The sequence below is a fragment of the Trachinotus anak genome, unplaced genomic scaffold (genome assembly GCF_046630095.1).
Source record: "Trachinotus anak isolate AG129_WGS33_773 ecotype Australia unplaced genomic scaffold, CSIRO_AGI_Tana_v1 ptg000012l, whole genome shotgun sequence".
Taxonomy (NCBI): domain Eukaryota; kingdom Metazoa; phylum Chordata; class Actinopteri; order Carangiformes; family Carangidae; genus Trachinotus; species Trachinotus anak.
Genome location: NW_027273863.1, coordinates 18,314,735 through 18,335,633, shown reverse-complemented (window position 1 = coordinate 18,335,633; position 20,899 = coordinate 18,314,735). Strand labels below are relative to the sequence as shown.

At 42.9% G+C, this 20,899-nt stretch overlaps 3 protein-coding genes across 4 annotated transcripts in view; 1 reads left to right on the top strand and 2 right to left on the bottom strand.

Annotated features, from left to right (window-relative positions):
* LOC139629914 (collectin-12-like) overlaps positions 1–1,730 on the bottom strand; it is a 41,282-nt gene extending 39,552 nt beyond the window's left edge. Inside the window, exon 1 of the mRNA XM_071492893.1 lies at positions 1,116–1,730. Within this exon, the coding sequence (XP_071348994.1) occupies positions 1,116–1,122 (7 nt within the window). The 5' untranslated portion in view covers positions 1,123–1,730. The remainder of the gene's footprint in view (positions 1–1,115) is intronic.
* Positions 1,731–4,063: 2,333 nt separating this feature from the next.
* clul1 (clusterin-like 1 (retinal)) lies at positions 4,064–9,048 on the top strand. 2 transcript variants are annotated; one of them, XM_071490851.1, is made up of 9 exons: positions 4,064–4,176; positions 5,605–5,754; positions 6,115–6,263; positions 6,352–6,522; positions 6,872–7,310; positions 7,544–7,666; positions 7,753–7,967; positions 8,462–8,640; positions 8,810–9,048. In XM_071490851.1, the coding sequence occupies exons 2-9, from the start codon at positions 5,652–5,654 to the stop codon at positions 8,823–8,825; spliced, it is 1,395 nt and encodes a 464-aa protein (XP_071346952.1). In that variant the 5' UTR covers positions 4,064–4,176; positions 5,605–5,651; the 3' UTR covers positions 8,826–9,048. The 2 variants fall into 2 exon arrangements, with proteins under 2 accessions (XP_071346952.1, XP_071346953.1); XM_071490852.1 differs by lacking the exon at positions 8,810–9,048 and having other exon boundaries at positions 8,462–8,644.
* Positions 9,049–9,189: 141 nt separating this feature from the next.
* yes1 (YES proto-oncogene 1, Src family tyrosine kinase) overlaps positions 9,190–20,899 on the bottom strand; it is a 28,389-nt gene continuing 16,679 nt past the window's right edge. Inside the window, exons 5-12 of the mRNA XM_071490850.1 lie at positions 20,559–20,662; positions 20,166–20,315; positions 18,569–18,724; positions 16,127–16,306; positions 14,373–14,449; positions 13,481–13,634; positions 12,851–12,982; positions 9,190–11,176 (exon numbers count right to left, since the gene is read on the bottom strand). Of these exons, the coding sequence (XP_071346951.1) occupies positions 10,968–11,176; positions 12,851–12,982; positions 13,481–13,634; positions 14,373–14,449; positions 16,127–16,306; positions 18,569–18,724; positions 20,166–20,315; positions 20,559–20,662 (1,162 nt within the window). The 3' untranslated portion in view covers positions 9,190–10,967. The remainder of the gene's footprint in view (positions 11,177–12,850; positions 12,983–13,480; positions 13,635–14,372; positions 14,450–16,126; positions 16,307–18,568; positions 18,725–20,165; positions 20,316–20,558; positions 20,663–20,899) is intronic.

Genomic DNA, 20,899 nt, shown 5'->3' with positions numbered 1-20,899 from the left:
ACCCAAAGCGTCCACAGTGCTGCCCAATTCTTATACAACCAAACAAAGATTTAAAAAAAAAAAAACACTCTAAATAAAGCAAATCTCTAGAATAAATCAAATACTCCTCCTGGTCCTGCAGTCCTCTCTAAATAGCAATGTCCACATCAAGACTCTCTGCAAAGCTCCAATGGAGTGAATACCGAATACCATTGCCTCTCACTACAATTACAGTAGTAACAGGAAAACACAGATTTAGTGTGAGAGCAGAGGATTGGTATTCTCAGATGAGCCAGGAGGTGGCAGAAGTCATGTAGTGTTTATTCTGTGGACCAGCGTGTCGACACATCAAGTGAGAGCTCTGTGTGTGTGTGTGTGTGTGTGTGTGTGTGTGTGTGAGAGAGAGAGAGAGAGACTGACATGCACTATGTAAATTCAGCAACGTCCAAAAACATCAGGTCAGCGCATGAGAATCACATCTGGGCAATCACAGCAGCCCTATAAAACCCTTTATTTTAAATCATAAGCCGTGACCGCCATTACTCACGCACTTTTTTTTTTTTTTTTTTTTTTCAGTTGTGTTTCATTATAGTTTGTCGAAATGCGGCGAGTCTTTGGATCGAGAGTCCGGGTGGAGAGCGGGACGCGTACGCGCATCTGGGTGCGCACGGAGTTTTTTCCACCACAACAAAGCTGCTCATGTAGGCAGCGGCACTGAAGTCTGACTCAGTGTTTCCTTCAGAACTTCTGATTCCCTCAAGCCGAGACAAGCGTGTCCCACAACGCAACGTGCGCACACATCCGTTTAAAACGCACGGAATAAAGCCATTTTCAACAGAGGGGACCACATCTTGGTGAAGCTGCACCTCATGCTTCGGCTCCGCGGAGAATAGAGTGTAGGTTAGTGTTTGATGTGCGGGAGCGGCCAGATGCAAAACAATCCCAAACGCAGTCCCCTTGATTGAAACCAGATGTCAGACGCGAGTTGTGGCCCACGCATTCCTCGCGTCTCACAGAGAAAGAGCGCAGGAAGGTGACGAAGAAAGGGCGAGAGGGAAGCTGCGTGAGCAGAAAACAGATCAAATTGCCAAACTGCTGTCACGATGATGCTTTCTTGTGCCTCTAAATGAGCCTACCTTTCATTGTGGTTTGCACGAATCTACCGTTGTGAAACTTGTTTGAAGTCACATCCACAGCATCGCAATGGCATTCGCCCCAAATTCTCCCCTTGAGCGCCACAACAGCAGAGCAGCACCCTGGATCTGCGAGTATCCTCAGGTTTAGAGTAATGGAAAAAAAAAAAAAATTAATAATAATAATAAATTAAAATTCAAAACCCCAGGAGACGACCTCCTTCAGCGCAGGTAACGTCAGTGCAGCGCCTCGGATGCTGCAGCCGAGAGAGGAATGAAACTTTGTTCAGAGCGGGGAACTGTAAGTAGGAGTCACAAAGTGAGGGAGGAAAAGAAGCGCTCTCCTGACTGATCTGGAAGTTGGGAAAGATGCTGAGGTGAGGGTGTGTATCCTAGTCCAGCTCAGCAGTGCGACGGGTCCCGACTCAGAGAGTGAAGGAATCCAAACGTGAGAGGAAGTGGTGCACCCGTGGGGCTGCCCGGAGAAACCACGTGTTCCACATCTGAGCGCACCGTCTGCACCCCCTGCTCCTCTCAGTGTGTGTGTGTGTGTGTGTGTGTGTGTGTGTGTTAATATTGGGCACAATAACGCTGAATGAGCGCCGCTGACCGCTGTGTCACATCACACTGCAGAGACTTGTCGAGCACAGCACTGTGCAGCAGACCAGCACTTCAGAGGCTTCACAATAAACAGGTTCCATCTACTTGTGCAACGTGTGAGCTTGTGGATGTCAAAATAAAAGCGGACGTGTGTTGTGTTTTGAAATGATAGTGTGTTTCACTAAAATCAGAACTACTGTTTTGTTGATGCAGGATTCATTGGGATTACTTTCATTCCTATATCAGTGCTTAAAGTCACATTTTGTTCCCTCCTTTGCGGATTTTATCCTTATTTTGAAAATATTGGTTTAGTGGGTCAGAAAAGTTGCCCGATTGCAGAAAATATGTAAATTACTATGTAGGCTCCTGTAATGCTCCTGTCTAGGTAATTGTGTCTTACAAACTTTTTGTGGTACTTTTATTCTGAAATTCATCACATTCAACCTATAGCAGTTGTATAGCATTATACAGACTGGCACAGTGAAAATCATGCATGTGAAAATCATAACAAGACACAAAGTCCCAAATCCATTTATTTTAACATCTGCTGTTAGCAAATCATGAAGTTCACTGAAAGGCAAACTACCCATCATGCAATTCACAGACTAACTTATCTCTGGGATAACTGTTACTCATTTTAATTATAGCTCACACACATTATTGTGTTTTAGACTGAGGACATATGTGCTCCACATTCCCCCTTGAGCTTTCTTCTCTTGAATGAGCTACAATATTCCCTCAAACAAAACTCAACACAGCTCTCAGAGCAGCGTTTAACTGGTTCATCCATTACTTCTCACTCCCCTGTGAAGCAGTTTATCCCCTGCACCTGTTTATCTCTTCAGTCCAGGACTCAGCGCTTTGATCAGCGCCACAAAACTTGACACAGGACCACATCGTGAGCTGGTTACATGGACCTGCTTTAGAGAGCTCTTCAAAAACTCATCTTGGAGAGATGGTTGAACATCAGATTGAAAAAAAGACATAATTTCAGCTAAATTACAGCCTGTGTTGAGCTTTTTAAGTGCTTGCATACTGTAGCCTCAAACCTTTTTATAGTCAACTGTTTTATGTTTAGGTGAACCATGGGAGAACACGGGGAGGACGTTTCTCCCTGCAGTGTTATAGGAACCAGGTGCTGAAGGTGTCAGTGAGGATGCAGACTGAGCTGAAGCACTGGCTGGTTTTGATTATTATCCACCGAGGACCCTATTTTCTGGGTCACAGCATGCAAAGAGGGCACATTTTTGAGGGAGATGGGGCACCGGTGAGGAGATGGGGACAGAGGAACCCTTTCACCCCGTGTCCCTCTCATTCCATCACGAGTGGAGGTACGAAACAGCCTCCTGCTGAGAGGAATGTTTCCCTTTACTAAAAATATCTGGATTCACATCTGGCTATAGCATCTAAGAATAGCTGGTGGTAATTTAAATATGACAGACTGAAGTTACCATCACTCGGTTTAGCAAACATGAATATGGGTTGGTTGCATATTTACAGTAGCTTAAAGTGTTAAAGGATGCCGCTCTGCAGCAGTTAGCGCTCTTGTGAGATCAGCACATGGCTCAGGTCCAGCAGAAACAATCCTCTCTGATCATGTGATCTCTCCTCATCTCCTCGTATCAGAGAATTACTACAAAATACACCATAATAATCCCACACTGACAAAATCCGCGATTAATCAAATACCACAAAGGATGTAAGTTAAAGCAGAGCTCACTGTGATGACACTGCTTCTGGGCATGTTGGGGTTTAGCCTTGTGTGGGTGTGTTGCATTAAGGATTTCCCACTGAGGGATAATTTAGGAGGTGCACTCTGCACCCAACCCACCTCATCTTATAGACATATACATGTATCATGGTTCAATATAACAAACAATCCCAGAACATATTGCACATACACTTCTGTTTCACCAGGTTTAATCAATATTACACTAAATACTTTTTTTTCTTAAATAAAATATGTCTTTCATTAATGTTTAATGTTTTTTGACAGAAATAGTAACTGTTTCACTAAAGAAAACTTTTCTCTGCAGTTCATATGAAGGTAATTATGGTATCATATCAATCCTCTTGTGCACAGTTGAACCTTTTTGTTTCTTAACCTAATGATTATGTGTCTGATCTCAACTGTCCACAAACAGATATTTGGCTTCAGGACGGGTCTTGAGTGAAGTATGCTGTCACCCCTGTCACCACATGTCAAGTTAATCCATTTTTCCAAGGTGTAAGGAGTATTTCTGATATGACTAAGCAACCTCTTATGCAAACACACGCCTCTCTGGCAGTGTGTCAAATGCTGGATTAAGGGGCATCAACATCAAGTAAAGACAGTAATAGGATGAAGCCCGGGTGGAAAGAGCACAAATAGACCTGGTTGGGTCAAGATAACTTCATGACTGCTGTCCACACGGAGCACTTTGTTTACTCCTGCCGGTGGAGACGCACTGTCACTCATCTGCTGGTAAGTTTCTTTGTTGTCATGGTCACTATATATCTGTCACATCTGTGCTTTTCATATATCTTTATTTTAACCTTTTCTTCCATGATGATTCACTTTTAATAAAAATTGTCAATCAGGAATTAACAGATAAATGAATGTTGTAAACAATTTCTTGGCACATGAATCACACAGTGTTTGCTTACATCTTTAAAATGATCAGTTTGATTTAGGTTATGATAACATCCATTAGAGGATCCTGGTTTCATCAATCAGTGTGTCTTCAAACTTATTTTAAATTCCTAATGAAATGTTTGTGTATAGGTTGTATAGATTAAGATAATAAGATCCAGCTTCTTCATTATCTTAGACACTGTCATGAATCCCTGCTAGACATTTTGTGAGCGTGATATAATAGAGCTGATTGCTTAAACAACTTAAACCCATAATGAAATAAGTCAAATCAGTACATCCCTGTTGACTGTCAATCCCTGCTGGATGGCAACTTGTGTAACTCCTCTTGTGGCTGAACTGGTGCAGCATCTCCAGTGAAGTGAGCTGGGTGAGTTTTACTTAACAAGATAACAAAGTAAATAAGTATGATTTCAGGATCTTCTCAAGGTTTCATATGTGTGAGTTTCTCTGTGAGTTGATGGCACACAGCCTCCCGACGCAGCAGATGGCCCAGACATGACCACAGCTTGCCGAGTTTTGAAGCTGAGGTGCAGCCTGTGATGTATCTTATTAGTTGCTTCACCCCCTACTGCTGACCTGTTGATGCTCAAAGGAAAAAAAAACTGGGTAAAAGGGGGTAAAACTGTCCTGAGTCTTATACAGTATTTGTGGAATTCAAATTATGCAGTGTGGACAGACAGTTAAAGTGTTAAAAGCAATAACACAACAACAACATCAAAATGCTGTATCTGTGTTTCTAATCACCTCCTGTCACTGTTTGCCACAGAAATCTGTTTTAAAGCTCAGAATCTGCAGAATCTGATGATATGTTTTTTTTAATTTTTATTTATTTATTTATTTTTTTTATTGTGTTACAAGTTGTATTCAGGCATTTGAATAAGATGTCATTTTACTACTGATGATTTCTTGGATAGTTTTACCATGAATTTGTTTATTTCATTCCAAGTACACAATTAAAGATTTTTCTGGAACACACCAACTTAAGTCAACTGTCTCTGGGCCAAATTACCGTCTGGCGTCCAAGTAAGATGGACGGATCAGACGTGTAGCACCACCAAGTGGCAGACCTACTTATGACCACGTACAGTATTGTTGAAGTTTAATCATCCTCCAGTTCAAATCCTATTATGTCTCTGGGTCAGATTAGATAGCACCTGCTGTTTTAGTTTCTTAATTCGGACATGAGTTTATGTACTGTATGTGTGCAAATGTGAGTCTACACACAACCACAGGACCACACTCGTCATGTCCTTTCAGACCCAGTTTTATTTCCCCCCCATCAAACACTGAGACTGAGCTCAACAATGAAGCTCCTGCTCGGTTTGGCTGTTCTGGTGGTGACACTGGGCGTCCTCAACTCTGCTACTGAGGACCAGCCCCAAGGCATCTCAGAGGACACCTTAGAACGTGAGTTGGCACGGAGGAATCCAAATGTACCTTCATCTTAGTTCCCAACACATAGCAAACATTAGACACTGTTTGTCACATGGTGCTGTGTCTTCTGATATATGTGCTGTAAATACAGTGTCATATAATAGTTCACTTATACAGCTGTTTTATTGTGTTATTGAATCACAGTCAGGTATTTGTTCATTTTGTTCAGCGCCATAAGAGTCACATTGAAATAATTTATGAATTTGTAGTTGAGTCACCAACTTCTGCCACATTTGTTACTGTGGCTGTGAAAACTGTGGTTATGTAAGTTTATGTAAGAGTTTATAAAAAAAAAATGTCTCACCCAGGTTGTCCTCTCCGTGTCTCTCCCAGAGTTGTCAGCGAATGGTGAGAAACTCGTGGACGAGGAGGTGAGGAGAGCTCTGTATGGGGTGAAGCAGATGAAGGAGGTGATGTGGAGGAACGGGCAGAAACACGAGCACCTCATGAAGTCTCTGAGACACAGCAGTGACAAGAAGAGGGTAGGAGTGACACTAACCTTTCCCTACACACACAGAAAGACACAAACAGGGAAGAAAATATATGGAGTGTTCCACCTTCTGCCACCAGGGGGCAGCCCAACTTGCTAAGGAGGTGACAGAGAAGCTGGAGGAGGCAGAGGAGCAGTGTAAAGACTCCCTGCAGTCTGAGTGGGAGGAGTGCAGGCCCTGCCTGGAGGATGCATGCAAAACTTTCTACACCTCCACCTGCCGCAGGGGATTTGCAACTTTCCACGCCAAGGTATGAAAACTGCGGCTCCAACCTCTGCCATTCTTACTCCAACCTCCAACCTCTTGTATCGGTGTTCTTAAAAAGTAGAATCAAATCTCTTCCTTTAGTCTGTGCTGACTTCTCCCCGTCGACTGGGGAGTTTATTTCAGTCAGTCACGACACTAACATACAGGCTAAGAAAAAGTTGTCAGCGACTAAAATCCCCTGCATACATGTGGAAATGAATGCCAGATACACCATTAATGATTCAGCATGATTGCACCTATCTAAATGTAAACCCCAGTGATCATCTTGCAGCTCCCAGGTAAGCTGCCACAGTCTTGGACAATGGTAAAACAAACTTACTTCCATGTTGTAGGTGGAGAACTTCTTCAGCAGAGTGTCCAGGCGCTTTGGCCCCCGTGAACCTCGCATGGACACAGGGGACATCCTGGTGAACCAGGGCCCTGAAAACACTGATACAGACGTTATCCGCATTGAGGATTCCTTCAACCGCCTGATCAGCAAGGTGGGCGCAGTGGTGAACCGCAGCGTCGCCCTGGTGTCCAGGATGGGCAGCAGACTCGACAAAGTCCTCCAGAGAGCCTTCCTGAACGACACCGACGCCCTGATGGAGGAGAGCACCTCTGATCCCTACTACCCAGGACGGGACTCTGGCTTCCTGCAGGGCGTGGGCCTGGAGGAGGTGCTGGACTCCTTCTTTGACTTTGGCAAGAGCGTGGTGGAGGAATTTGGAGCTGTGGTGACCCAAGTGTTTGATGACCTCCATGAGGCAGTGGAGGAAGAGAAGAAGAGAGGTAGGGGAGCACAAATATGTCAGAAAGATCCAGAAATGACTGCTTTCTTTTTTTTTTTTTTTGTATGTGTGACTTTCAAATATCAGTGCTTGACATGATGGGATGGAATAAAAATCTGTACATTGTTTGGTGTCGGTGGCACAGGGTGGAGAAGTAGTGGGGTGAGCAACTGTAGTCTTAAAATTGCACCAAAGCACAACTCGAGTCTGACAACTTTTTCCTCTTTGGTGTAGGGAGAGAAAGTTTCCCCCGTTTCCTGCAGAACCGCAAGTTGTGCAGAGGCCTTCGCAGACAGACGTCAGAGTGCTGGCAGCTGCAGAACCAGTGTGAGGTCTGCCAGGGAGCCCTGCTCACAGGTGAAGCACCATCGCCCTCTCACTCGTGGTCATTTCAGCTGATGTCCTCACGCATCCCACCTGAGCCACCTTCTCCCTGTTTCCAGAGTGCCCCAGTGTTCGTGAGCTGCACGTGGAGCTGGATGAGGTCTCCCAGCTGATGGATGTGTCCAAAGAGCAGTACGAGGAGATCCTGTCGATTGTCCAGCGCCACACTGATGAAACAGTCAGCTGGCTCAGCAACATGGCTGCTGAATTCAGCTGGGTGGCTCAGGCCGTGAGCAACAGCAGCGCTCCTGAAAATATCTTCCGCATCACCATGGTGAGCAGGAGGAGGGACGAGAGGATCAGTGGTTATGATGAGACAGGAAGTCATCTAATAACCTAAAGCTACTTACATTAGATAGAATATTAATGATGATAATGTTGAAGGACACAATAAACAGAATCCTTATTTACTTTAACACACACACACACACACACACACATCTAACTTTGTTTTTATTAAGGTTTTAACACTGAATTGACAGTGGCCTGGTAATGTCAGCGATGCTCTTCAGAGTCTGATTCAAATGTAGCTAAATACTGATTGGTACATTGATGAAGCTGACATCACATAGCTAACCTTACCTTTAACTAATGCTCATCTCTTGTATGAAACTACCAAAACTACTTTCCTAATTCGGCTAATATTACATTTAAGTTTTAGACATATTAATGAACAATATAAATCCTTAAAAAAACACACACAAACATTGGCCAGTCAAGACAGTGGCCTGGTTAAACTCTGACAACTCTCCCCCACTCTCTCTCTAGGTGGAGCCAAAGAGCCACGATGAACAGAATATGTCTGTCTCTGAGACCAAAGTGGAGGTGAACATCCTGAACTCTCCCCCACTCACCCTCTCTGTTCCCGGGGAGCTGAAGCTGCCGGACCCAGCCTTCATCCAGTACGTGGCCCAGGAGGCTCTGGACAAGTACAAGGACATGGTCAGGTGAGACGTTTAATGACGTTTAACTGACCTCAGTGTCAGTAAGAACAGGTGTCGCCACCGTCTCTTTTGTCCTTCTACGGTGAGCTTGAGGTTTTCTGAATTTGACTCTATTATTTGCTGTTATTCAACTCATAATCTTGAAATAAATACATTCTCTCTTTCCTTACAGGTATGAGGAAGAATAAAACTAGTGCTACTTCTGTTCTGAGCTTTAACCAGCACGTCCTTTATGAACAGAACTAGAATGTGTTCCTGTGTAGTCGGCATAATCTTGTTGAAATGTAAATACACCACAATTGAACCCTGCCATTTACTACTGTTTATTGAATGTAATAAGAAGGCAAAGTACTTCTTCCCTGATATCAAATGGTGTAAATAAATAAAAAATCAACAAACAAACCACAGAAAGTGTGACTCAGTTAAAAATGCCAGGAAAATGTGAAATGCAAACATGTTCAAGTGGAGTCTTGAATGATTCATGGATACTGAACTCTTTTGCGGATCACTGTCTCTTGTCAAGAAAAAAAAAAAAAACAGCTGAAGGAAACATTTGAGTAAAACTTTTATTTTTTCTGTACAAAATCATATTAGTTACCATTCTCAGTAATGTCATTATTATCTTCCCACTAGTTCAAGTCCCCGTCTTTAGGAACAATCAGATATTAGGTTCTCGTGAGTGACGCACAGAAAGGAAAAAAAAAAAGTTCACATCTTTGTCCAATCCTTAAGCTTTCTTGCTGAATTACATCTTCTCCAAATCTCTCAACACACACAGCTGCGCACACAGTGGAAGAACCTCTACAAATGTGTTATGGGACTTTTATATTCTCAATCTCTATAAAAGCACTAAAGCCCTGTCTGGACCACAGTGTGTGCACGGTGTTTATTTTTGTCTGTGTCTAGTTACTTCGTACCAGGAGTGATCCATCACCTCCACCACTGGGAACTGAAATTACAAAACCACAAACTGCAAATACCATTCGAGATGTTCCGGTAAACATCGCTGGATGGCTTTGCATAGTTGCATTTACAAATGAAGAGATTTGTTATGCGTCGTTGGCTTTGGGTGTAACTTTCCCTCCAGCGGACACAGAACTAAAGACCCTGAAGTGTTTAGTCACAGGTTGGTGGGATTTTACTGAGAAGAGGAGGAAGAAATACAACAGCTGCATGTATGATGTACATGGTGATGTGACTTGAATAGATCTGAACAGCTCCCTGTACCATCTAAAACGGGATGACTCATCTATTGTGACGTTTCACTGTACAGATGTGTGCGACATGAGGAGAACTATGTTAGAGTCCATATACAGCAGAGTTGTGCACCAAAGAAAAGACAAGATGCTAAACTTCAGCTTCAGTTTCACAGCTGAAGTGTCCATTTCACAACATTTATAAAATGTTAAACAGGAAAGGTTTTGCACCTGTAAAATATCAAAATACCTCTTTATGATTTCAAGTCCCCAATTTAAATGAAAAAAAAAAAAAAAAAGTACGAGCGTAATAAATTGATGTGATTTCCTATTCGAGTGACTGTGTTAAAAAGACTCATGCAAATCACTTTCATGTTTTCATTCGTGCACCTGATCATACCTGCTAAAAATACTTTTTTGCACATACTGTCTGTACATCTGGTTCGATCTCTCAGTACATTCTTGCATCCACACAGTTCACCTTTTTCATTTACTTCACTTCACCCTTCTCTATCAAGGCTTTACAGTCACAGCACATACTCACAATTCAACCACAGTTGTTGGTCACTTTAAAAAAAAACAAAAACTCATCATCCTACATTTTCAAACCAAACTCATGTACATATAAAAGATCTTGACTCCAATATCAAAGAATTGTGTTTGTAAAATAAAATAAAATAAAATAAAGGGGGGGGGGGGGGGGGGGGTTTGGAGCAGATAGGAGAAATGTATCATTTAAAAAAAGTAAAAAAAAACTGTGCATTTGCAAGTAGATTTGAAATTAGGAGATAATCCCTCTTTTATTGATCACAGTGTTGTGGCCAGTCCATATGGATTATTATGATTAGCAGGGTTCCCAGAGCTTAACGTACCAGCACCAATCTGCACACTTGGACATTTCCCCGAATATTTGGTCCCCTGGTAAACACAAGGGACAAACCTCAACTTCAGAAAACACTTTTTCTTGCATTTGCAAGTATGCCAGTGTGGTTGCGGACCAGTTTGTAAAACCTCTTTCTCTGCAGCTTCAGCAAAGCGTTCGTGGCCTCCTTGAACTTCTCTGCCGTCCCAAGTTTTGATCTTCGCTGACGTACCTCTTTGTAGTGCCAGAGTTCACCCCCCAGATCCCCCAGACTAGAGGTTGTCCCCTGGCTGATACTGTGGCTCTGTGGCTGTGAAGTAGTCTTCCAAAAACGACTGGATGTACTCGAATGTGGGTCTCTCATCCGGATCCTTCTTCCAGCACTGTCTCATCATCTCGTGAAGAGACTCAGGGCAGCCCTGGGGGCAGGGCATGCGGTACCCTCTTTCTACCTGCTCAAGTACCTCTCGATTCACCATACCTAAAAAAAAACATGACATATGTGATGTATATGAACTGTATATGAACTACAGAGATTTTGAGAGTTGACAAAATGCAGCTTAAACAAAGAACAGATCAACGTTGTTATAATTTAATCATGTCAGTGTAACTCTGTCCTCTGTTGGTTATCGTAGCTTATTTGTGTAGATTTTACCAAAGTTTTGAGGTGAAAAACAAAATGGTAAAAGTTTTAATTAGGAAACCACCCAGTGTGCAGCCTGAAGCTGCAGAATACGTCTGCATCACGCAGTTGACAGTAGGAGAATAAGCCCACGCACACCATTGTGTCAAAGGAACAAAAACATTGCATAAAAACTCAGCAACCTTTGTGGATGTTGGGTCATTATTTCCTGTAAGTCGTGTTGACAATTTTGAGGTTAAAACACATACAGGGCAAAAACATTGTTAGTGTCTTGTGGAAACAAAATGTGAATTTGAACTGAAGTAAAATGTCCCAGTGTAAATGACAGAAATGACTGTTTATGTCTCATCAAAGATTAAAGATTAAATTCAAACAAAAACAAAACAGCACTGCATCATCCTCTGGCCTCTTCCTGCCCTGCTGGAGCACCAGATTCCCTCCCAAGACAGGAAGACAGTGATCCTGAACCCTGTGACACGGCGCAGAAACAGCTCCGTGGGGAGCTTAACTGCAGCTAAAAGAGGTTATGACACAGAGTCAGTGGTCGTGGTCATAGCCGCATCCTCCCCTCCTCTGCTCCTTCACCCCCCCTCCCCACTCCATCTCTCTGTGGGAGAGTGGGGATCAGATTATCTCACACTTGGAGAGAGGAAAGGCCTGCAGCTGAGATCAGGATATGGTGGCGGTGGTATGACAGATGCTGAGGTGTTAGCGTGATTTATGTCTTGGGTCTGAAATCCTCAGCTCTTAACAACACGCCTGTCATATATGTGAGTGTGTGTTGGTATCTATATATACGCAGACTAAAATAGAATAAGATGATGTGTTCCCATGCAGATGCTTGGTATACCTGCCTCCCACTGCTGCTTCTACGCTATCAGGCAAGGGAATAGAAATAGAACTCCTCAAAAAGGCTGCAGCGCAGCAGGACAAGAGCCACAAATGTCCAGTGAGTCATACAACGATTTTGAGAAGGGGAAGGAGGGGGTTCTTCCTCTGTGGTGAATTAATTAGACCGAATGGTTTGCACTGAAACCAAGACAGCCATAGGAGCCAGATGGCCCTCTACAAGAGATGGTGGTTAAGTCTGCCATATGGCACACTCTGTAATCAGTGCCAGTCAGACCCCGTCAACACCAGACCTGCTGCAGTACTGCTCAGAGACAGCAGGGGGCAGACACCGAGGAGGAAGAGGACGGGTGGGTGAGGGGGTAGTTTCCCATGTACTGTTAAGTCATTAGACATCTGCGTTGACTCATACCATCTATAAGCAGTTCTATTCTCATCTGCTCATGTGAGAAAATGCTATTAAAAGCTTCTGAATTAAAAACAGCCTGTTGGGGTAATCCTGAAGCATAACTGAATGAATTATTCCCATGAAGAAAACTTGACAGCACTCCATTCATGCTCTTTGTGAGCCGTGTATCCCTGACAGTGAGGAATTAAGAGAAAACCAGGCCTCACATGTGAAAACAAAAACACATCTTTTATCTGTGTAGCTCTCCTCCTCACCTGGGTATGGTACTCTGCCCTTTGTCACCAGCTCAGTCAGTAGTATACCAAACGACCAGACGTCTGATTTGATAGTAAAGCGGCCGTACAGAGCAGCTTCAGGGGCTGTCCACTTGATGGGGAATTTAGCACCTGGTAGAGAAGAAGGAAAGAATCAAGCAGGAGGAATGATCGAAATGATCAATCAATCAATTTTTCCATTATCAATCGATTTCATAGTTTCAATCAATCAACAGTTTGGTCTACAAAATGTCACAATCACAACTGCCTGAAGTGCAACACAACATCTTCAAGTTGTTTTTATTGTCAAGCAAAAAGTCCACAACTGAAAGACAATCAGTTCAGCATCCACACCATCCCATGAGTGAGAAGCTGTAACTAGAAAACTTTGGCATTTGTGCCTGGAAAAATATGGACCAATCAATCAATCAATCAATCAATCAATCAATCGGCTTAGTTCTAAAACCGGCAGTGTTAGGCTGTAATGGTGGTAAGAGATGAGCTGAAGGTATAGGGAAGGTGTTAAGTATTCAGAATAAGTTTGTAGTCTATTTGTAGCAAGTGCAGCGAATGCATTTGGTTCTTCTCTCTCACACACACACACACACACACACACACACACGCACGCACCTTGTCTGGCGGTGTACTCGTTGTCCTCGATGAGCCGAGCCAGGCCAAAGTCGGCGATCTTACACACCAGGTTATCAGCCACCAGAATATTGGCAGCTCTCAGGTCCCTGTGGATGTAGTTCATCCTCTCGATGAAGGCCATACCGTCTGCGATCTGGGACCAGATTAGACAGAGCAGACCAGACAGAGAATAGCATCAGGATCCAACCACAGTAAACTACCACAGAGGATAAACTTGCAGCTTTTGTAAATGAATATTAATTGAAAATAACGCTGAGGTCATTCATTCACGTTACATTTGACCCAGATTTTAATGCAGACTTAAATACACTAATCAACTAAAAAAAAGATTATCTGCACCAGTGACAACAAGAACAACTGGACAAATCTTTAACACATCTATCCAGCACCTCCTCACACTGACTGTCAACTCCCTCAGAGGCGTCTCGGGGTTTCAGCACACCTCGGTCTAATTCTCAAACACTTTTCCACTCCGCTGAGTGAGGAGCGGAGGGAGCCCTGGAGTGTGGAGAGCTGAATTAAGAGCAGATCACACTAGGTGTCTGAACCAGGGAGCTTAAGTGGCCTCTGATGAGCAGTGTTTAAGTGTGACAGGCAGTTAAGTGGTGGAGAACTAGGGGAAGCACATACAGCGGTGAGGGAGAGGAGGGGGGAGGGCAGGGTAGAGATGTCAGGTTGGATATAAAATAAATATGAGAGCCAGATGGAGAACAAAACGAAACTCTCATTCACAGAGACTGGATATTTGACTCACAACACACCTACACATGGACCTCTTTGTTTTATGGCTGATGCATGATAATCCTGGCTCAGACAGAGTCAGAGCAGGTGAACGGGCCCGGGCAGCTGCTGCGCCTGCGTTTGTTCCTACCTGTGAGGCCATGTCCACCAGCTGGGGCAGCTTCAGATATTTACCATCTCCCTCCTTCAGGAAGTCCAGTAAACTACCTGTCAGGAGTTAAGCAGACTGCTGTCAAGAAGAATCAACACATCTGTCTTTGTATGAACACAAAACAAAAATAAATGAAGCATCAGTTGACTCAGTTCAGCTCCATGACAGCTGAAATAAACAAACCCACTTGGAGGCAACATGACTGTTAGCAAAACGTATGAGAGGCTCAGATCTGTTTTATGTCTTCAATGGTTTCCTCTACTTACAATAAGAGCTCTGATACAGTTCAACTGTTGTACTCATTTACATTACTAGAGGTGACAATTAGTACATAAACAGGTTTCTTCTCAGGATACATATTCTACCAGAAATTATTACATTTGTGATAAAAGTTAATGATTGTTGAGTGGTTATGTTTATGTGCACATTCAAAATCTTTTTTCCAGGCGGTTTCACGTATATGAAGTGGAACTCCTTCATTTGGTCTCATCTCAATTATATTGTGATGTAATGACTGAATATAACAGCTTGGCATGGGGCTGGCAAAATACTTCAAATTAAAGCTGGTTAATTTCCAAACGTCTGAGAACACGGTGCTGTGCAAGTCTGTAGGCTAATGAATGTTAACACTGAAGCGGGCGTTCAAACAGATGAGGATTTATAGTGCGCTCCATCTGAACTGCAGAGTGGGAATTTCAGAGATCCCAGTCGAGAAATATCAACAGGAAAAAACCCTGAAGTTGGATTTCTGACTCGGAAAGTCGGAAGAACCTCACCAGCCCTGAGCACAAAATCGAAAGATGGCTGCTCTGTGCATCAACAGAAGTGAAACTGTAGTAACACACTGTTCAGTAGCATCTGTCCTATTTGTGTCTTATCAAATCAGTCGTACACACACTACTGTTCAACCTCCACCTGTAGCTATGGTGTCAATACTGTGTAATGCGCTGTTATCACCCAGTATTGTGATTGTAACAATAACAACAAGCGAGCAACAACAATAACTGGAATGCAGCATCAGGTAGAAAGTTGGAACGGTTAAGATCAGATTAAAGAGGCCACACTTGGTCCAGCGTCATGACTGTGCTTTGAAAAATGCTGTGAGATAAGGAATCACACTTTGAGAGCTCTGAGAACATCTGCATTAGATGTGCTGTTGTTACATTAAAGACCCCTCCACATGTCTGAAGACCTATAAAAAGACTCTACTGGAATAATAACTTGTGTCTGATGTGTTTTTTTATCCACAAGCAAGTAAAAAAAAAAAAATCGTATCTACTCCTTTTTTGTTATTGAAAAATCCAAAATGTATAAAATGCAAATGTTTCAAAAGTTGAACTTACTTGACACAAGATGTTTCCTCCTTCTCAGTGACAGTGAACTGGAGGTTTCAAGTTACTGCATCAAACGTGTGATGTCACAAAATCACTTAGAGAACCAGCGGATGAATGTGAAAACAGCCTTCTGGTGTCAAACTCTGAACATACACCACTCTGCGCAGTGAAGCGCAAACATCAAAGTGAAGGAGCAAGAAGCAAAAAAAAAAAACATTTTGGAGCTAGAGGGGGCTTTAAGGTAGTGATAAAAACCTGAAAAACACAGTATCAGATCGCTTCCTTTAGGGGTTTTGGTGGGTTTGTTCATGACTGACTCTGTGAAAAGATCAACTTTCTCTTATTGCCATCAGTCTCTGTCACTTGTTGGTGCGCGTCCTACTGTAGGTCCGTCCTCACCTTTGCCCATGAACTCGGTCACGATGTAGATGGGCTCCTCAGACACCACAGCGTAGAGAGGCACCAGTTTGTCGTGTCGCAGCTTCTTCATGATCTGGGCCTCCTGCAGGAAGGCCTCTGGAGACATGGTGCCTGGCTTTAGGGTCTTGATCGCCACCTTGGTAGTGCCATTCCATGTGCCTGAATAAAGACACATGATGAAATTAAAACCATCACTCATGTTATGTTTGAAATACACCATAAACCAAAGTATCACTGAGGCAATAATTAATTGAAGGCATTTCCAGTTTGTTGAGTGGCGTACACTGCTAAACTACAACACTGCAGGGACATTAAAAGACTTTTTCCCCTCCTTCTAAGTGATTGAAATGTCAATCTGAAAATCAACCGTCAGTGATCTCTGGCAGCGCTCCCGTGTGCAAAGAGCAGCTCGGGAGGGAAAGAACATGACAGCTTAAATAATCAGCCACTTCCTGGTTGAGAGCCACTTACTCACGCCCTGCTTACATACAATGAGCTGAGGCAGGAGATCTACTGCTTCCGTCACAAGGCTGACCTTCATGAATGAATCATACTGAACAAACTGCACACACTCTCGCACAAGCTGAGGGGCAAAGTAGGGCAATGATAATATCTACTAATAATTTGAGGTGGAGAGCAATGGAAGCCTCGCAAACATGATTTATTTAAAATACAAAATAACGTGAGCAGAGAAGGGATTTTCAGTACAGAGAGCAGAAAAACCCATCAAGAACAAACAGTGCTGGGGGAGACAGAGAGGGATTCCTGGGATTGCACAGTGGAGGCTTGCAGGTCGAGGCTCGCTCCAGGCCACGCTTAATGAAAGAGTGAGTGATGAAAGAAGAGTCGTGTTCGCTGAAAAGGCCCCCGCCTCGCAACCGGGCTGGAGAACTGAAGCGTAGGAGGTGACCTGTGATTACTGAGCTGTGTGTGTGCGCACGCGCGCGCATGTGTGTGTGAAACCAACATCAATCGGTAATCAGCATTCACATCAGTATGTGGGCCAGTGTGGCAGCAAGGCGAGCTCTGTAGCTCTGTGGCGAGGTCAGTTCCACTCCATTTCATCCAAATATGAATCATTCTCTGACATAAACCAGTTCTCATGAATTTAATACATCTGGATTGTTTTACATTAAATATACTGTAGTTATAAATAATGTAGAGCGGATACTTTGTTTCTGTATGTAAGCCCTAATGGCCACGTATGTGTACTTATGTACACGCACTTGTTTTTACTCTTTACTAATTCATGAGTGCCCACAGAGTGTAGATATTGTATGTGTGTTGTTGACAGAGGATGTGTTGCATGTATGTAAAGTGGATGTTGGAGGCCAAGAACTAATCCCTCTGCAGGACTGATCCTGAAGCCATTTGTCTCTCAACAGCTGCCATCTAGTTTCCATCCACATCAGCAACATCAGGCCTCCATACACAACATCCTGCTGACAGATTCTCACACGTATGATTCGACCTGTGTCCTTGTCACACAGTGTCCTTCTCAGTTTGTGTGGGACGAACAGAGGAAGTCGCACAGAAGCCCCGCCCCTCCTCAAGGCCCAGTCATACCAGCATTTATCAGCAATGTTTCTGCATGAAATCTGTTCCTTTCAACACAACTGCCACAATCAGTTGATTCTTGAGCTGAAATGATTACTTGATTATTAATCTAGTTGATCAACACAACCTTAATCAGCATTAATTTTGATTATTAATGAATTTAAGTCTTTTTTTAAAAGCCCAAATTCTACTGGTTCCTCTGAAACATGACTATTTGCTTTTCTTAACCATCTGTGATATTTAAACTGAATAGTTTAAAGCAATATTAATATATCAACATTTTTTTTCTATTTTCTGACATTTTATGGATGGAACAACTTAATTGAGTAATCTAAAAAAAAGTAGTCAGCAGATTTATTATTAATAAAAATAATCAATTTCAGCCCCAAGAGGATTCACTCACAGAGCTTAAGGAAAAGCATGTAGTGTTGCCATGGAGACCACATGCAAACAGTTGTGATTGTGCTGACCTTTGAGGGAATGGAGAAAGTCCAAAATATCCTGTAAATATGATATTAGCTGTGTCCTACCGTGTAATTTCATTTTCTAATGGAGTAGAAGTGGCTCAAAAGAGATGCAGCATGGTTTGCAGCTATTAGACAGGAGTGAACTGTGCTTTTACTAAGAGTTAACTGTATTGAAATATTGTCCAGTTAGTGTATGAGAGTGCAACTAGTCCCTGTATAACCAAAATGCCAAAACAGCCACATTAATGGTAAAAGCCTTTGTAAGGAGTATGTTCAGTGGCCTAAATGTTCATTTAAAGACAACTTTACAAGAGCATATGTATGGAAGATGTGTGTGTGCATGTGTTTCTGAAACATACTGCATACTGTGTGTTGGAGAACAGTATTGGTATCTTACCCATCCAGACTTCTCCGAAGCAGCCCTGGCCCAGTTTGACCTCCAGTCGGAGGGACTCTCGTGGGATTTCCCAGGCATCCTTAGCAAGTCCCTGAGTCTGAGGCTTCACCGTGGGACACACAGTCGTCAGCCTGTAGCACAGACCATCTGCATGCTCTGCACAGAAAACACATGGAAAGACCCACAGAAGAGGAATGAGCTTTAAGTTGGAGCTTGTCAGCGATCAGCCTGCTAATTCACACCATCAGCTTGTTCGACAAAACCACAACCACTGATTCATGTTCAGTGCATACGCAAAATCCTAACAGGAAGCTGAGCCACACTATAGCAAGAGGACTGCAGACGTGATGAATTAAATATTACACTGCTACATGACAACTGCAGCACAGTGACTCAAATGCACCGAGCTGTTGACCCATCGTTTCCAGAATCATTCCTCACAAAATAAGCAGTTACTTTTCTACCTTCTTCTCAGGAGATGATCCAATTTTCTGGTTATTTCGCCTTGATGATGATGCGAACTGGGTTGAACTCAAGAAATTCAATTCAGTTTTAGTAATGAACATGAGGATCGAGGTGGTGTTTCTGTTTTCAAAGCCTTTTCAGACACAGCCAGACAACAGCCAACAGAGGCAGAACTAACCGCCTTGTGACTTCTGCACATAGAAAAAAAAAAACAGTCTGTTATTCTCATCCGCTTTAAAGGTTATATACATTCTGCATACGTCGCCGACTGTTTCTGCAAGACTTGTCAATTATTCTTGACTTCGTCTGGACTTCATAAGGCTACACTTAGAGGGATATGAAGAGCAGAGCTACAACTGTATCACCGGAGCTGCAGTGAGTGAATTACATGAATTATGTGGAAGCGAGGAGGGCGGGGTCAACAACACAAGACCAGAGATGAAACGTTCAAGAGTCAAATAACAAACATCTTCTTGTTTATGGATTCTGCTTCTAGGAGTTTGACTGTATTCTTACAGAGTTTTCAATAAACAGTTTGTCCTGCATGTGTTTACATCATCCAGACGCCTTCTCGTGACACACCACAGGGGGATTTTTTAAGAAGAGCTGCCTGCTTATAAATATTATGTAGATTACAGTATGGCTTAACACTGCTTTTTTTTTTTTTTTTTTTTTTTTTTTTTTTTTTAAAATCAAACTTTTGTTTTAATTCACGCCTCTTTTAGCTTAAGCATATGGTTTTGGTTTTGTGGGACTTTGTCATGAGCTGTGACCGTGTCAGTGAAGACACTGCTTGCAACAGAAGAGCAGAAAAAAAAACTGCCTCTGTTCAATATATTCAGTAACATATCCCAGCAGCAGATCTGCAGCTGAATTATGCATTTTCCTCTGCCAGAGATGCATTCGTTGGATGAAATATCAAATGAAACAAGAGCAGGGAGGAGGGAACTACTTGTACTGATGATCTTCAAAAAGACAACAAACCCCAGATGACCAACCCTAATCTCACAGTCCACAGGTTCACATGAGTCTGAAAGGAAAAATACCCAACTTGCTCCTGGAGCTAGAGGATGTGTCCAGCTGTAAACAACAATTTGTCTAAATGCTACCTGCATGTGGACGGGCTGCATACCTGTGTAGTGTTTCACCAGCTTCTGTAGTGTCTCAAACTGGGCCCGAGTGGTGATGTAATAACCACCGTTGTCAAGCTTTCGGATCTTGTAGTGTTTGACGTTGTCTCCCTTCACCTCATCCCAGTCCCGGATAGAAAGAGAGTAGGCACCTTTGAAAAACAAAACAAAAAAACACAGGAAATACATAGTTACAAATATACTTCTGACATACATGACAAAAATGGTACTTTGTGCCATGAAAATTCACATATGATGAACATAAATTGACCTGGTCCATGGGCCACAATTACACACACACACACATACAAAAAAAGAAATTCTGTCATTATTGTCTCATATTAAAACTACAGCGGTATTACCATGTCTTGCTTTGAAAGAATAAATCCTCTCACCTTTGGTCGTCTCGCTCTCTCGTGCCAAGAAAGTTCCCCGCTGGTTCCCTGGAAGCAATAACAAACGCTCGGCGTCTTTGCGGCCCATTTTACCAAAGTACCATCTGCCAAAAGAGACAAAGTCGCACAGTCCGTCACAGATGGAGCTCTCACTGTCATATACTGCACAACAAGTCGCATTTTCTTATTCATGTGGTTATGTGATTATTTAGATGTTGGGAGATTTGGAAATTCTCTGGGTTTCTCTGAAACTGTCGTCATGCTGCCAAGATAAACATCAGGGACATGAAATATATTGGAGGTTTGTCCGCTGACGTTAAACATCAGGACTTTTTATGTGG

Coding starts and splice junctions, on each gene's coding strand:
- clul1 (XM_071490851.1), top strand. CDS start 5,652: ATGAAGCTCCTGCTCGGTTTGGCTGTTCTGGTGGTGACACTGGGCGTC. Junction 6,523..6,871: donor TTGCAACTTTCCACGCCAAG/GTATGAAAACTG, acceptor TCCATGTTGTAG/GTGGAGAACTTCTTCAGCAG. Junction 7,311..7,543: donor GGAGGAAGAGAAGAAGAGAG/GTAGGGGAGCAC, acceptor TCTTTGGTGTAG/GGAGAGAAAGTTTCCCCCGT.